This window comes from Panthera leo, chromosome E2 (assembly GCF_018350215.1).
Source record: "Panthera leo isolate Ple1 chromosome E2, P.leo_Ple1_pat1.1, whole genome shotgun sequence".
In the NCBI taxonomy this organism is placed as follows: domain Eukaryota; kingdom Metazoa; phylum Chordata; class Mammalia; order Carnivora; family Felidae; genus Panthera; species Panthera leo.
This window is the reverse complement of record NC_056693.1, coordinates 3,518,120-3,535,505: the sequence shown is the minus strand read 5'-3', so window position 1 is coordinate 3,535,505 and position 17,386 is coordinate 3,518,120. Positions and strand designations below refer to the sequence as shown.

General features: G+C 44.1%; 1 protein-coding gene across 1 annotated transcript; it reads left to right on the top strand.

Moving 5' to 3' along the window:
- Nucleotides 1-6,407: 6,407 nt before the first annotated feature.
- Nucleotides 6,408-17,368, top strand: KIR3DL3 (killer cell immunoglobulin like receptor, three Ig domains and long cytoplasmic tail 3). Its single transcript, XM_042918656.1, is given in 12 exon segments — nucleotides 6,408-6,587; nucleotides 6,785-6,817; nucleotides 7,599-7,889; nucleotides 9,145-9,408; nucleotides 9,411-9,443; nucleotides 11,196-11,344; nucleotides 11,347-11,503; nucleotides 12,103-12,153; nucleotides 15,541-15,569; nucleotides 15,571-15,646; nucleotides 16,623-16,675; nucleotides 16,773-17,368. Coding segments are annotated over 12 exon segments (1,383 nt in total). The 5' UTR covers nucleotides 6,408-6,496; the 3' UTR covers nucleotides 16,929-17,368.
- The last annotated feature ends 18 nt before the right edge of the window (nucleotides 17,369-17,386 follow it).

Genomic DNA, 17,386 nt, shown 5'->3' with positions numbered 1-17,386 from the left:
TTCTTCACTGGATTATTTGGTTTCGTGGGATTGAGTGTGATGCGTTCTTTATAGGTTTTAGATACTATTCTTTATCTGATATATCATTTGAAAATACTTCTCCCAGTCCATTGGTTGCCTTTTAGTTTTGTTGACTGTTTCCTTCATTGTGCAGAAGCTTTTCATCTTAATGAGGTCCTTACAGTTCATTTTTGTTTTTGTTTCCCTTGCCTCCAGACATGTCTAGTAAGAAGTTGCTGTGGCGAAGGTCAAAGAGGCTACTTCCTGTGTTTTCCTCTGGGATTTTGATGGTTTCCTGTCTTATCTTTAGGTCTTTTATTCATTTTGAATTTATTTATCTGTATGGTGTAAGAAAGTGGTCCAGTTTCATTCTTCTGTATGTAGCTGTCCAGTTTTCCCAGCACCATTTGCTGAAAAGACTGTCTCTTTTGCATTGGATACTCTTTCCTATATTGTTGAAGATTAGTTGGCCATAAATGTGTCAGTCCATTACTGGGTTCAACTGATCTATGTGTCTGTTTCTGTGCCAGTACCATACTGTCTTGTTGATTATAGCTTTGTAGTACAGCTAGAAGTCCAGAATTGTGATGCCTCCTGCTTTGTTTTCTTTTTCAACATTACTTTCAGTATTTGGGGTCTGTAATTTTTATCTCTCTCTCTCTTTTTTTTTTTTTTTTGCTACTTTGATTTTCATATTAAAATGAGGTAATAGCTTTTCATGATTTCCTTGTCTTTGTGTTCACTCGATATTATAATTCCACTGAACTTCTCTGTTCCTTGAAGTTGAAAACCATACATAGGGACTTCCTCAGTTTGACCCTGTGAAATAGTGGGAGCAAAGTTTGTCTTTGACAATGTAAATAAAATGATTAGCTATCCTTACTGGAAACATCACCAGATTTCTAGAGTTTGTCCCAAAACACCAAGATGATGATGGAGCCTCCCATTATGGGCATGCCTCCCTGAATTGTCTCCATTCACCAAGCCTGAGACCAGGTGTTCCTGTCGTCTTCCTGCCCCCAGGCCACAGACGTGACTGCAGTTCTGTTGAGGAACAGACAGACCACACCTCTCTGTCTCTCCCTTTCTCTAGACAGGAAGATCTATATATCTATACAAATACATGTGATTATGTATTCATATATCTATAATATTTCTGTTAATATAAATATATATGGTTATATATGTATATACAAATGATCTATGAATATATAACATATATATACAGATATTCATCTTCATGGCCATACTCTTCATTCAATAGCTTTTCACGATAGGATCTCCCTGCCTAGACCCACACACAAGCAAGGAATAATGGTGTTTATGTGACCCAGTAAATGCACATCACCTTTGGGAAATACATACTAATGTGTTTTGTATAGATGTGTGCACCTATCTATGTGTATATCTATCAGCCAGTGTGGGCATTTCTAATTATATGAAAAATGAATTAATGGAAGCACACGAGGATGTAAAGTTCCAGGTACAGATTAAAATGCAGTCCCAGAAAGATGGGAGCTGGCTGAGATGGAGGGAAGGAGACCCTGCCCCGGAATATCCGGTCCCTCTGTGCTCCTAACCTTCAGGAGCCCCTGATACCAACCCCTCATCCATGGATGCTGGATCCTTGGCTGTTGAATAAATGGGAACTCTCAGCTGTGGGGACATGAGCACATGGGGTTTTGTATCCCAGACTGAACAAGGGACGTATAAGGACACAATTATTTCTGTGTTGGGAGGATATTTTTCTCCCCAACCCTGAGCTCCTAGGGCACAGGTAGCATCTACTCCAGAGTGACTCATAAGCAAAGTCTGAATTCAAAGAAGACATGGATATGGAAGAAATCCAATGAGTATGCCAGAGGAAACCCCATTACTGCAGAGAAGGGGTTGTTCAGGAACTGTATAAAAACTATGTAATGAGGAAATGACGGATATAGAACACAAAGTCAGAAGACAGGCTGGACAGTGGTCTCAGGCTCCTGAGCATCTGCTTCTATTTTCCCCACAGTAGGAGCTGACACCATCAGCCCACCCCAAAACAAGTCAGACCCCAACATTGGTGAGTAGAAGAAAATCTCAGTTTTGGGACTGGCATGGAGGGTAAAGTCCTATCAAGAGGAGGTGGGTGACTTTGGTGGACATCCAGGATCCGGGGTGATTTGGGTCTCCCCTGACCTCTGTAACCTCTTGGTCCTCATTCCTAGCCTCCAACCCCAAAGATTACACGATGGAGAATCTCATCCGCATGGGTGTGGCAGGCTTGATCCTGGTGGTCCTCGGGATTCTGCTATTTCAGCCTCGACACAGCCACAGAAGAACCCCAGATGCAACCAGGAGACAAACACAATGAGAAAATGGAGGCAACCCACCACTCTTTGTGGCAGAGCTCTGGGAATGAACCTAATGGTCCAGGGGGTTCTGGAAGAAAATCTGCAGCTTTGCCAGCAGAACTGTCTGCTGAAAAACTGTCTGGGCTGTTGCCTGGCCAGGACTCTTCGTCCATGAACTGTGGTACTTTCCCTCCTGCCATTGATGGATTCCCTTCACTGCCACCCTGTCTTTTTTCATCCCTGTGACAGGAGGGTACATCTCACACTGGTTTAGGTTCATACCTTCCTACAGTGTCATGTTCTGGTCCACTTTATTGGGATACATTTTCCTTTATTTTCAATTTTCACATTCCCTAATGTGTGCTGTCTACTTCCATTCCTTCAGCACCAAAAAAAAAAAAATATCTGTTTTAATAAGTGAGTAAGTGGGTGAAAATCAGATCCACTTTGTGACAGAGAAATCCAAAACTAATGCCTTAACTCCCTCCGGACTCATAAAGCTCTTTGCTCCTCATCCAATGATTCCTGGGGTATTTTCCAGAAATACCTGTAGTTGGACTGAGCACAGGGTTGTCTGAAGTGACAGCCTGGTGCTGTGCTGTTACACTGGTTCACGAAATAACCATTTTTTAGAAAGCTGCTTCCCACGGCATTTGCCCATTTCTTCTGTGTAAACACGCCCTTCATGGCCAACATCAAGATGTCATGTGAATGCACTGTGTGCCCAGCATGGACACAGTCGTCTTTCACAGGTGAGTGTGATCCAGCTGTGGGACACCTCACTGGTAACCCCAGCATGTACATATGCTTCCTTCTATTTGTAAGATCCTTGGATTTACCACCTCAGTGTAATGCCACAGTTTCAGTGAATTGTAATCTCCATTCCTAGTACATTCACATGAGAGGCAAGAGAACACAATTGCAAAATCGATTGTTGGAGAAAATACCGTGTACTTAGAATTCCAATACATTACTGGTAGGAGTATAAATTGTTCCATTCAATTTGGGGAGTAGGTCAGATTCACCTGGTCAAAGGAAGAGACACAGCTCTGTCCCACAACTCTATGCCCTAGAGGAAACCGTGTGCATATGCATGCTGATATATGCATGAGAATATTGACAAGGGTGTCATTTAGTGTAGATAAAACCATACAAACAAATCAACAGTTTCAAACACCACATTAAATAAAATGAAAGAAAACATCAAGAAGCCTGTATGTAGGATTATTCCATCACATACTTAATGTCAAGAAGAGACCACAGTTATTATTTAAGCAGGCATGACTAACTTCAGCCCTATAAAGAATGGAAGGAAAAGCTTCCTATGCAATCCATTATGGTGGTAACCATATAAATGCCTGAGCTTCATATAGGTCTGTCCTTAAGAGTCTGCCTGTTCCACCTCACTACCTCCCCCTCTGCCCTATCCAAGCACTTTCCTGAGCAGCTGGCTCAGCTGGACCATCACTCCCAGCTCATTTGTGGACTGTCTTTCCCTCAGTCTCAGTAATTTTAGGGCAGGCAGCTGTGTTCAGGGATGCTGGCATATGGGGACAGGGTCTCTGCACTCCATTCCCAGCAGAAACTTACTGGAGGCTTGACCTTGAAAACAGAGGCAGATTCCCTCAGCCTTAGTGTTGTCATGAAAAGTGGAAATGATATTTTGGTGGTGGAGAGTTTCTGACATAAGGAAATCTCCAATGACAGGCTTTTGAAATAATTTATGCTCCACAGACAGTAGTCCTTCCTTTATTGACCTTCCTTGTGGAGAAGAGAAAAAAATTAGGGCCCCTTGAAGAGAGGCTCCCATTCCTTCCTGGGCTTTCCTTGCAGCAGGGTCCCAGATGTGCTGGTCCCTTTCTATGGCAGTGATCATGTGACCCTCCACACCTATGGAAAGAGCGATGCTCTGAGCTCCAGAATAACCAGGTTCTCTGAGGTCCCAGAACAAGACAGTAGACCCCAATCAATAACTGTGGGCATTGCAAATGCCGTGAACAAAACAGCTCTGGGAGACTGTAGAGTCCACTTAGGAAGTTTTAGCGACACAGCAGAACAGAAAGACTGAGAACAGTCTTACAAGAAAGGAAGGACAATATCGTCATCAAATTTAGTTGCTTTGATTCAGTGAGCCACAATAGTTGGAAACAAGGATTATCAGAAAATTTTTGGATGATATCTATGTTTCTGAAAAAGGAACAGTTCAGCAGGCTGATGAACAATATCTAAGTTGTCCAGCTACAGAAACAGCAAGATACCAGATTATTTTTCAGACTTTTTTTGTGATATTTTAAAGATTCAATAAAAGCTGTACTGATGAGAGGAAAAAAAGAAAATAATTTCATTTACAATGACATAAAAATAATAAAATAGTTGGGAACAAATTTAACCCAAAAGGTGAAAGAGCTGTACTCTGGAAACTGTGAGACTTTGATGAAAAAAAATGAAGATGAAAACACATGGAAAGATATCCCATGTTCATGGACTGGAAGAATATTATTGTTCAGATACCTATATCACCCATATTACCCAGATGTCCATGTTAGCCAGATGTCTATAATAATGAGAATGGATAAATACATGTTGATATATTTATGCAAGAAATCTTATATTGCAATCCAATGAAATAGAGCTAAAAAAATCATTATGTGTATATCATAGCAATATAAACTGAAGTACAAAAAAGATAGATGCGAAGCCGGTAATTTATTTTTTATTTATTTATTTTTTTTTGTAGAGCTGTTTTAATGTTTATTTATTTTTATTTATTTTTATTTATTTTTATTTTTTTTATTTTTTAATATATGAAATTTACTGTCAAATTGGTTTCCATACAACACCCAGTGCTCATCCCAAAAGGTTCCCTCCTCAATACCCATCACCCACCCTGCCCTCCCTCCCACCCCCCATCAACCCTCAGTTTGTTCTCAGTTTTTAACAGTCTCTTATGCTTTGGGCGAAGCCGGTAATTTAAAAAATTTGAAAGAATTATGTATTTGGGTGCATATATGTATGTGTGTGAAAATATATATGTTTACATTTATTACAATTACATATTTTACAAAGAGAGATAAGTGCCTTAAAACCATATTCACAATTACATATTTTACAAGGAGAGGTGAGTGCCTTAAAACTGTATTTCCAACAAATATCAAGATATGAAGTTAAAGGAGGAGATGGGATAAGAGAAAATATGTAGATGGATTAGGTTATGTGGTCATTGCAACCTTCTTGTTTTAAGTTGGAGAGTATTGCTGTTTTGGGTTTTTGATCATAAAATGTTTTAGGGTGAGTTTTTTGACATTCTTAATTGGCTATTAGAAAGTGAATTTCCTATAGCATCATGTTAATGGATATTTATATATTTATATAAAATTTACAGAGAGATACAGATAGATGAATCTCTGAGTTTGGATTTCTGGGTCATAAGATGAATTTCAGATAAAACCATAAGATCCAGAATTTACATGCATTATTCTTTGCTAATAAAGTGAAACTCTATGACTCTAAATAACTGCATATTCCTTCTACAGGGAAATTAAATAATTTTTGACAAGTATTAGCTCAATACTAAAAATATCAGCTTAGAACATCATTTTGATTTATACAGTGTAATTCTTTTTTTTAATTTTTTTTAATTTTAATGTTTATTTATTTTTGGGACAGAGAGACAGACAGAGTGCAAGCAGGGGAGGGACAGACAGAGGGAGACACAGAATCTGAAGCAGGTTCCAGGCTCTGAGCTGTCAGCACAGAGCCTAACGTGGGGCTCGAACTCACCGACCGTGAGATCATGACCTGAGCCAAAGTCGGACACTTAACCGACTGAGCCACCCAGGGGCCATAATTCTTTTTATGATAGTATCTACTACAAATGTTTCACATTACATATGAAAGTTTTGCAGCTTAGATTAAAAAAAAACTATCATTTCATCATTCTGAGTATGAGGGATTGTGTCTGTGTTTCAAGTCTGACCACAGTAAATGATGCGACACAACAGCTCTGAACAATTTCCAGGAAGCCTGGCTTTACCCTAAGCTGAACCACCCCACCCCATCCCACCCCCCCGCCCTGCACCACCCATAGGCAAAGCAAAAAGAGCCTGTATGCATCACCTTCCCTTATTGCAGTCAACTTATAAACATGAGCTGGGCCCCATTTCATGGCATCCTGTGTACTTCTCAACTTTGCTGGGTCACCGCTCAGCAGAAGCAGCGTCATACCACCCATAGTCATCAGCCTGGCATGTCTTGGTGAGTCCTGGAAGGGGATGAAGGGAGGGGACACTATGGTGGAAATATTGGCCTGGAAGGCTGGGCATCCCCACAGCAGACTGCTCCCTTGGAGGCAAGGTGGACCTTGATGGTAAGGCTCAGGCCAGGCAGGGGAAAGAGAGGGAGGCCAAGTCTTCTATCGAGATGGACCACCTATCATGAGTCTTTCTTTCCAGAGTTCTTCATCCAAAGGATCTGGACACAAGTGGGTGAGTCTTTCCCTCCAAAACTTGGGTTGCCATGCACTCAGGATAAGAGTATCCCTATAACAGGAGGGCAGATGGCACAGGAGGCTGGGTGATGGGTTGACTGCAGGAGGCCTGATGGGAGAATCTCTTGTGAAATAGAAAGTGGGGGCCCAGGGAAACCTTAGTCTTAGTTCTGGTCCAGAGACCCTTCCTAGACTCTCTTCTCCTTGGCTGAGCCATGCTCTAAAGCCATCTGGAAGACACTGCTGCTCAGAGCTGAGATGTCTGGGAGAAGCCATCTGTAGAGCAGGGGATGCAAAAGGTGCCAGGAACAACAGAATGTCTGAGGACAAGACAGCCACTAAAGCTCCTCAGCACGCCCATGAGAGTAGGAGCCCCATGCTGCTGCTGACATTGTTCCATGGCAGAGGTACAAAATCCACATGCCAGAACCCCTGGAATTCCAGCATGTTCTGACATGGCTCTGTCGTGTAACATGCCTCATGTGTTCGCTGACGTGGCATTCACATAGGTCATTACTCTCCTCTTCAGTGTCTACTTTGTCTTCTTTTACGTAACAAACTTCACACTATCAACACCTACTAAGAGCCCACTATTCAGTGCTCACTCAGAATTCTCGGTCAACAGGTTACTTGTAAGAGATGCCGTGTCTCTGTGGTGTGGGGAGTCTTTGTGTGGCATGGGCACCCTTGGATTGGAAAGGAGACTTAGAGACATGGAAGGAGGGGGAGCCTCTGAGCTTAGGGAGAGGAGACCAATGCTGTGCTTCCTTCTCCCCCAGGTGGTCCTCCTGTGCTGTGCTCCTCCCTGTCTGCCTGGCCAAGCCCAGTGGTTCCTCAAGGACAATGTGTGACTCTTCAGTGCCACTCTCATTGCAGGTTTGGCATGTTCAGACTGTACAAGGTCACTGGTGCCCTCATTCCTGAACTCCACAGCATAATTTTACAGGACAGCTTCCTCGCTGGCCCTGTAACCCCAGCACATGCAGGAACTTACAGATGTTGTGGATCCTACCTTGGCTCCTCCTCTGTGTGGTCACCACCCAGTGACCCCCTATTGATTGTGGTCACAGGTCAGAGAGTGCTTCTCTAGAGGAACTATTTCCTGACCTGATCTTCCTAATCTCAGAGTTTCCTGGTGGGAGTGTCAGTCAGGTCCAATTATAACAATAGGAGCTGCTCCAAGGGCATTTAATGTATGTGGGCAGAATAATGGCCCCCAATGATGTCTACACCATAATACTCCAAATCTATGAATAGTCCAAGGCCAATTAAGGTTGAATATGGAATGAAGGTCATTAAGCAGATGACCTGGAGATGGAGAGATTATCCTGGATTATCCAGGAGGATTTACTGTAATTATAAGGGTAGAAGGAAGCAGAAGAATGAGCTTCAGAGTCATGCAGCATGAAAAAGACTCCACCAGCCATTGCTAGCTCTGACGTTGGAGGAAGGGGTCATAAGACAAGGAATACAGGCAGCTCCTAGGAGCTGGAAAAGACACAGGAGCAGATTCTCCCCTTGAGCCTTCAGAAGGAAACAGTCCTGTCCACGCTGTCCTTGATCCCAGCCCATAAGACCCATGTTGGACTTCTGACATCCAGAACTATAAGACAACAGATTGGTGCTCTTTTGAGCCATTATGTTTGTAACAATTTATTACAGCAACAACAGGTAACCAATAAAGATACCTAGGTGAGGAACAAATTAGGAAGCCAAACAGGGAAAGTGAAGCTACTCCCAGTGATAGGTAAGGGCAGGATGTTGATGCCACCACTAGACTGCAGTGACATAATGGGGGGAGTGTTCCCAAAGCCAGGCTCAGGGGTGCCCTGTGGAAGCTGGGGCCTTGGAGAAGTCACAGACATGGCAGAAGATGTGCCCATCCCCACTAGGCACAGGCTTGGTAGGCACTGGGAGTTACTGTGGTACCTGCTTTACTGCTTAATTCCTGTCTCCTACCAGGGATTCCAACTCGTCAAACAGAGCAGGAACTGGTCTGATAAAAGAGCCTGGAAATGCACCCTGCAGTGTCATTCTCCCACCCCCACCATACAAAGCAGAAAAGGGGTCTGTGGGAAACAGGTGCAACAGTTAATGTGTCAAGGATGAGAACGGTGGTAATGGAATCTGGTGCTGTTTCTTCTGATGGAGAAGCAGAGCAAAGGAGGGGCAGAGACAGAGGGGGACATGCAGACAGAAAAAGACACAGAGACACAAAGAAGGAGGCGAAAGACAGACACAGGGGCACCCTCACTCATTTAGGGTCCCAGGGAATGGGGTGAGGCAGCGTCGCTCTTTGTAAACTTACAATGTCCATGTTCTTAGGAGTCTACAGAAAACCTTCCCTCTCAGCTCAGCCAGGTCCCCTGGTGAAATCAGAAGGGAACATGACCTTGCATTGTCGCTCAGAGATCTAGTTTGAAAGCTTCGTTCTTCACAGTGAGGAGCTATCCAAGGCCCCTTGGCACCTTCCCGGGCAGCCCCATCGTGAGGGTTCCCATGCTAACTTCATCATGGGTCCTGTGACAGCTGCCCATGCAGGGACCTACAGGTGCTTCGGTTTTCTGAATCACTCCTTCTATGAGTGGTCTACCCCAGCGACCTCCTGGACATCATGATCACAGGTGAGAATGTCCTGCTCCCATCCTCTTTGGGATACAGACAGGGTGTTCTAAGACTTGGAATCCCCGGGTGGTGATGAGGGACACGCACACAGGTTTTTATGCAGAGAGATAGCCTTGGCAAGAGCTACACCAAGAGAGACAATGACAGAAGGGTGACAGTACAAACCATTAGTTATAACATAAAGGACAGATAAGGGGCAGAAATAGGGAGTCAGTAGTGGACACAAAGAGTGAAGGAAGGGACACAGATGGGTACATTCACATCAGAGACAGGTGCCCTTCCACTCTGACTTTGTTCAGAAACCTGGGACAGTTTAGAACGTGGTTTCCAGTTAATCTCCACACCCTCTTCTCTACCAGGAGAACCTAAAGACATAGCACGTATATGACCAAGTTTTGAGGCCAGGTTGGCCTTTCTCAGGCTGATTCCCCATGGGCCCTAGGTCCTCTCCTCACGTGGCACCCACAGGTGTGGTATTCCCTCCTACATGACTTCATCCCATGTAGTTGAACCACAATGTGACCCTGGATACTATGGTCCCAGGTGGAGGAGACAGTCACTAGCTCCTATATGTGGTATGTTTTATGGGTTCCCAAAGCTGTTTCTTGGGCCAATGTTCAAGGTTGCTCGAGATGCTACAGGATTACTGAGGTCAAAGCCCACAGAAAGATGCAATCAGAGAGAAAGCAGAGTCAATGTACATCAATGGCCATATAAAGTCTTTCATGTAAAGAGACACAGAAATGCAATGTGTACACATGCACACACACACAGACACACAATGGAGGGGAGACAGAGAGAGACTGACAGATTGATAGACAGACACTGGCTCAGTGACACATAAAACAGAAGAAAGAAAAAGGGATAGAGAAGTAGACATAAAGATGGAGGGGACAGATAAAAGCCCTAAAAGACAGAGACCTGAGCGGGAGCACAAAGATAGAGAAAGACGATAATGTGGGGTAGATAACAGAGATCCCAAAAGAGAACTAGGGATATAGAAGCGGAGAAAGTCACCAAGACGGTGGTAATAGAGACAGACAGGTAGATAGATGATAGATAGATAGATAGATAGATAGATGATAGAAAGATAGATAGATAGATAGATAGATAGATAGATAATAGATAATAAACAGATGGTAGATAGATGATAGATAGATAGATAGATAGATAGATAGATAGATATGGTTTCACTCTTATGTGGATCCTGAGAAACTTAACAGAAACCCATGGGGGAGGGGAAGGAAAAAAAAAAAGAGGTTAGAGTGGGAGAGAGCCAAAGCATAAGAGACTGTTAAAAACTGAGAACAAACTGAGGGTTGATGGGGGGTGGGAGGGAGGGGAGGGTGGGTGATGGGTATTGAGGAGGGCACCTTTTGGGATGAGCACTGGGTGTTGTATGGGAACCAATTTGACAATAAATTTCATATATTAAAAAAAATAAAGGATAAATCATAGGAAAAAAAGATATATAGATAGATAGATAATGCAGAAAGAGACAAGATGAAATAAGAGACTCATGAAAGAAAAAGACAGATCAAACCGACAGATCCCACAGAGGCAGAGAGAGTAAGCCAACACAAAAAGGGAAAAGATGGAGGAAGGCAAGAACAGGAAATAGAGAGGTGGACACGAGGGGACAAAGTGGACATTAGGCTCTGGGAACAGGAAAGAGAATTCTCAGTCCAGGTGTGAAGTACCCTGTGAGCAAGGAAAAGCCTCTCTAACTGAACTGCCTCCGTTTCCTCCACGTCTACATAAGAAACTTTCTCTCTGGGCCCAGCTGGGTGCCGTGCTGTGTTCAGGAGAGAACATGACCCTGTCCTGCTGCTCAGAGAGCAACTTTGACGTGTACCATCTACCCAGGGACGGGCAGCTCCGTGGGCACCAGCTGGCTGAGGGGCTGAGGGGCAGAGGCGCGATGGTGCATCCTGGGCCCACTTCCTTCTGGGTCCCGCAAAACCAGCCCTGGGCGGGACCTACATATGCCATGGCTCTTTCAACTCCTCTCCCTGTGAATGGTCAGGCCCAAGTGACCCACTGTACCTTTCTGTCACAGGTGAGGAAGCACACAACCTGCTCTGTGCCCAGTGATTCAGGATATATCTGAAGGCTATATGTGAAGGGTGTTCTACTGATAATGGGAGGATGCTTAGGAGTTCTGGAGAGAGAGAAACATAGATAAAGAAACAGGAAAGGAGAGACTGAGGACTCACCTCCAGCCTCCTCCTGTGCATCTTGCACAGAGACCCACACTGGGGGGTCTGTGTACAGAGGAAGATGGAAAGGGGTCAAGGCGGGCCCAGGAGGGGGAGAAAAGGGGCTCAGTTTGGGGATATCATAGCTTACATTGGCCCCTCACCACTACTCATTTCCCAGGAGCCCCTCCTGACCTCCCACCCACAGAGAGATCTCCAAGGTGGTACAGGTGACTTTGGGGAAAGATCAAGAAACCTCCTCTTAAGTAGAGAGGCCCCTTTCATCCCCAACCTCTCCTGTTTTCTCTCTGCATCTTGAAGTCTCAGGGATTCAGTCCCCAGGGATTATGGGGAGGGGTCCCAGGAGCTCCCAGGAACTCAGCGTTAGATGACAATGAGCTTCAGTGGGTAGAATATGGGCAACTCCACATCCCCACCTCTCTCCTGACTTGTCTTCTAGGAAACCTGTCAAGTAGTTGCCTTCCATACAGAGAACCAAACTCCAAAACTGGTAAGTGAAGGATCTCTTTTATCCTTGTTTGTAGACAAAGAGAAGCCTTGGGTTTGAGTGTTGGCTCAGCCACCTTCCAGCTCTGTGATCTTGGGCTCATTACCATGCTTTTCTGATCCCCAGACTCTACAATGGCAGAAGGGGTTGGGGTCAGCATGAGGCCAGTGAGGACTCTTAAACTCTAATTTTCTGCAGCAGAGACCTCCTCCAAAAGAAGAGAGTGAAAATAAACCTGATCCGCTTGCCAGGAATAACGCCATACCTGCTCTTTCCCCATTCCTAAGTAGAGATGAGAATCTGTTGCGACCGGCACAACAAACACCGAGATCAGGGTCCTGAGGGTAGGGGAATGTAAGAAAAAAAGAGAGAAGAGAAAGTTTGGGAACAGGAGTGTCCCCTGGGCTGATGGCCCAAGTGATGGCTTTATTGTTGCTGTACACAATCTTTTATAATATAAGACTCTTATGGATCAGGTCATTCTAAGAATAATCAGGTTTCACATAATCGCTGTCAACCAAAACATTTAGTTCTGTGTTTCTTGTGAATTTTCTAGACGGGTCACAACAAGACCTTGTTGATAAGATTGCTAGCAAAACACAATTCCCATGTTTGTTTCTATCTGACTCGGGGTAGAAAAAGGGAGGTAGCATTACTGCCAACACCTGCAGACCACAGGCTTCAGGAATTAACTTTCTCAGCCTTGATGAGGCTTTCGTATGCCATTGAAAGTGGGGGAATGGGAGGGGGAACCACCGGGTTGGCTGAGTCAACAGGGAACCGTTGCTCGACCCGGTCTCAGCCTGGCACCGGGGCCCGGCCCCCCACAAGAATCATGGGATCTTGGAGGAGAGAAAGGAAGAGAACAGCTGGTGGGGGTAGGTAGTGCTTAGAGAAGTTCCATTTGCCAAGAAATGAGCTCCTGTCTGTCAGGATGCAACACGGATATGCTTAGTAGAGTGAGGGAGAACTCAGAACCCAGTCTCCCACCCATACATGTGATTCCTTCATTTATTTGTTCATGCACTGTTCCAGTGCACATGTATGTCCATGTGCTGGATATGCCATAGGTAGTCATTTCCTATTGGTGCTATAACAAATTTCCACAAGCTCAGTACATTAAAACAACACAGTTTTGTTTTTTTTTTAGAAAGAGAGAGAGAGAGGGAGAGAGAGAGAGTGAGTGAGCATGAACAGGGGAGGGGCAGAGAGAGGGACACAGAGGGACCAAAGTGGGCTCTGCACTGATAGCAGAGAGACCAATGTGGGGCTTGAACTCACAAACCATGAGATCATGACCTGAGCCCAAATCAAGAGTTGGATGCTTAACCAATTGAGCCACCCAGGTGCCCCAAAACAACACAGTTGATAAAATGATCTCATAGTTCTATAGTTCATAGTTCTGAAATGGGTCTCATGAGGCTGAAACCAAGATGGCAGCAGGCTGCGTGCCTTCTGGAGGCTCTGGGGGACAGTCCACTTCCTTGCCTTTCCAGCTTTTAGAGCCTGTGTTCCTCTGCTCATGGTCCCTTTCCATCTTCAAAGCCAACAATGATTGGTCAAGTCTAACTGACATTGAACCACTTAGACCCCCCCCCTTCCTTCATCACATCTTCTCTATTAAGGACTCTTGTGATTACATTGGGGCCATCCAGATAATGTGGGATAACCTCTCAATTTTAAAGCCAGTGGATTAGCAACCTTAATTACATCTGCAACCATATTCCTCCTTGTCATGTAACATGACATAATTGCAAGTTATGGGAATTAGCACATGGAACTTTTGAGGGATGCATTCTTCTGCCTACTACCAATAGTAAACAGGATACCTTGGGAATGCATCTTGGGAAGCTGGTATTGCAGCTTAAGTGGAAGGGAAGAAAATGAGAGCATGAATGGATGAATGATCAATTATAAGGAAACTATACATGAAAATTTAAATAAAGTGATAGATAGTGCTTTGTGGATGGTTTAGAGTGAGTGGCAGAGACTCACTTTTGGGCAGTATTAGGTCATGACCTTAATGACAAGAAGCGTTTAATTCTTTGAAGATTGTTGGAAAGATATCCCAGAGCTATCACCCAAGAAGACACTAAGGTGAGAATAATCTTATGCTCAAGGAAGAGTCTAAATGCTGCAGGGGAGGTGGAGAGAGTGACAAGATCAATGGAAGGAGACAGAGAGGAACCAGATTGTATAAAGGAGCTGAGTAAGAACAAGGAATGTGTGCTACATGTTCAGTCCCATTGCAAATCGTCTAAGCATCTACTGGGAATCCATATATGATTAATAGTGACTTATATGAAAATGGGTTGTAAGGCATATAACTGGGAGCCGAGAGACCACAGAAAATGCAATTGCCACCCTCCTGGTGAAGTGTGGTGCCAAGTTAGACACCAAATGAATGAAGTAGATAAATACAAGACATGTTCTTGAGGTAGAACCATTTGGAGGAGGTTCTGTTGGATCTGGTTTTTCCTAGTTGCTTGCTCTTGGATTCATTCATTCCTTTGTGCAATTAATTTTCACTGCAACTAAGCCTATACTTGTCAGGAGAGAGGAATCATGTGGGGGGAAGTGTGTGCAAATGAGGATGCTTAGTGTGACAGTATAGTATACCAGAAAGACAAAGGCACTTGGCTTCAAATAGTCATTTTTCTACTTCTGTATGATAAGCTCATTTATCTTCTATTTTATCCACGATAAAATGAGGTTAAATCTCCCCGTTTTAGGTTCTCTGTGTGGATGAGGTCAGGACAAAAACGTGAAAGCATTTCACATGCTTCTGCAACAGAGAAAGTGCTGTATACATGATGTAAATTGCCCCCACTCCATTCCGCTCACCTCAAACCTCTACCTCACCCCTACTTCCAGTCATCTGTGAACATATGATAGATCCCTTGGAGGTGAATACCAATACCCTTTTGAGTCAGTTCAAATCTTAGAGACAGGAACAACCACTACTTAATTAAGACTGCTTAATTAAGAGTCAACTTTCCTCTTAATTCCCAAAAGGACTGGTTTTGTTGGATGAATGTACAACAAAATATGTTCAGTAATAGCTGGTAGAGAGGATCAGATGAGCAGTAACCTAATATATGACTCATGAGACCACGCAAAGCAAACACATCGCACTGTGCAGCCCTTGCTCACCCATTTTGTTATCATTTCCTGCCTGTACAACATAAAATAACTCTACTTACTTTTACTTTGGTTTCAACTTTTTCTTTTGTTAAAGAATTTAGTCTTTCTTTTGTTAAAGAACGTTGTTCAATTCAGGGTTGAGGTAGAGATACTGTATGTATTTATCCAACAATCAATAGATGGGAGGCAATCAATAAAGGAGAGCTACTGTGATTTTCTCCTTCTTAGATTCACATCTTCCTGCAGGTAACCCCAGACACTTGCATGCTCTGGCTGGGCCCTTTAGTGGCCATCATCTTCCTCACCATCCTTCTTTTTTTCCTCACTCATCGCTGGAGCCATGCCACAAAGAGTGAGTCTTGGGAAGAAGAGGCCAGTTTCCATCTAAGCAGAGCAGGGAGCTAGGATGAGAGTGCTCAGGTGTGAGTTCTCTGTTTGCAGGCTGATGCCTGGTTCAAGGCAGGAGCCACAGAGGTCAGGTTTTCTAGAGAGAACACCAGTGCCCTCCATCCTTATCAATGGAATGGAAATAGGGAGATATTAATGGGATGGGTCTGTGAACCTTTCGAGAGGTAGAATTTCTTTTTTTTTTTAACGTTTATTGATCTTTGAGAGACAGAGAGAGAGAGAGAGAGAGAGCATGAGTGGGGGAGGGGCAGAGACAGAGGGAGACATAGAATCTGAAGCAGGCTCCAGGCTCTGAGCTGTCAGCACAGAGCCCGATGCTGGGCTCAAAGTCACGAAATGTGAGACCATGACCTGAGCTGAAGTTGGATGCTCAACTGACTGAGCCACCCAGGCGCCCCTAGAGAGGTAGAATTTCTGACTCTACTTTTTGGTAGTAATTCCAGGCAATACTGCACCTCTCTGGTTCCATCCATGTTGCTGAAAATGGCATGATTTCATTCTTTCTCATTGCCAGGTGGTATTCCATTGTGTATGCTGAGTGAAATAAGTCAGTCAGAGAAGGACAGATATCATATGTTTTCACTCATGTGGATCTTGAGAAACTTAACAGAAGTCCATGGGGGAAGGGAAGGGGAAAAAATAGTTACAAACAGAGAGAGAGGGAGGCAAACCACAAGAGACTCTTAAATACAGAGAACAAACTGAGGGTGGATGGGGGAGTGGAGGAGAGGAGAAAATGGGTGATGGGCATTGAGGAGGGCACTTGTTGGGATGAACACTGGGTATTTTTTGTAAGCCAGTTTGACAATAAATTATATTTAAAAAAAATACTGCACCTCTGTGCATGGGTATCTGTATCTATTAAATGAAGACCCAAAAATGCCCTTCCATGTGTTTTTGATGACTTCTATTCCCTACAGATGCTGCTATAATGAACAGAGAGCCTGAGGTGGACATAATGGTGAGTAGGGAGGTAGGTCCTCCTCAGCTCACCCTCTTCAGTGCAGTCTCACTTCCTCCTACTGCCCACAAATGTGTGCACACCGTCCTTCCCATTTACCATTATGCAGGATCCTCCAGCAGAAGACCCACAGGAGGTGACATACACAGAGTTGGGTCATTGCATTTTCACACAGCAAAAAACCACCCCCACTTCCCAGGGGCCCAAGGAACACTCGAGTGATGCCAGTGTATACATGGAATTTGTAAGGCCAATCAAGGCTTGAATCCTATGCCTGAGCACACCCAGAAAGACCCTGAGGAGGCTTTAGACCCATGGACGCCATAGCTCTTTCTGAAACCTCGCTTGACAACTCCGTCCTAACAACAAATTATGTCTTCAGATTCATCTCACCCTAAGATGAGATAAAAACCTCAGGACCCCCTAGAAAACATTCGTAGGATTGTTGTCCTTGTTATTCTCATCTCTACCATCTATTCCCTAAGTTCTCTGCCCTGCTCTGTGCTATGGTTGTGTTATGGTAAAGGGTAGGAGCTGATCCCTATTGATTTTGACTTTGGCTTCCTTGCTGTCTGGCTCCATTGGACCCTGTCAATAGAGACCTCCCTGTAATTATGCTGAGTCAATTTCTTACTTAGTGCTATCTTTAACTGCTACCATTTATATAACTCCACCTTAAAGTGAATTATCTACATACTGCCAAAATCAAGAATTATGATATTA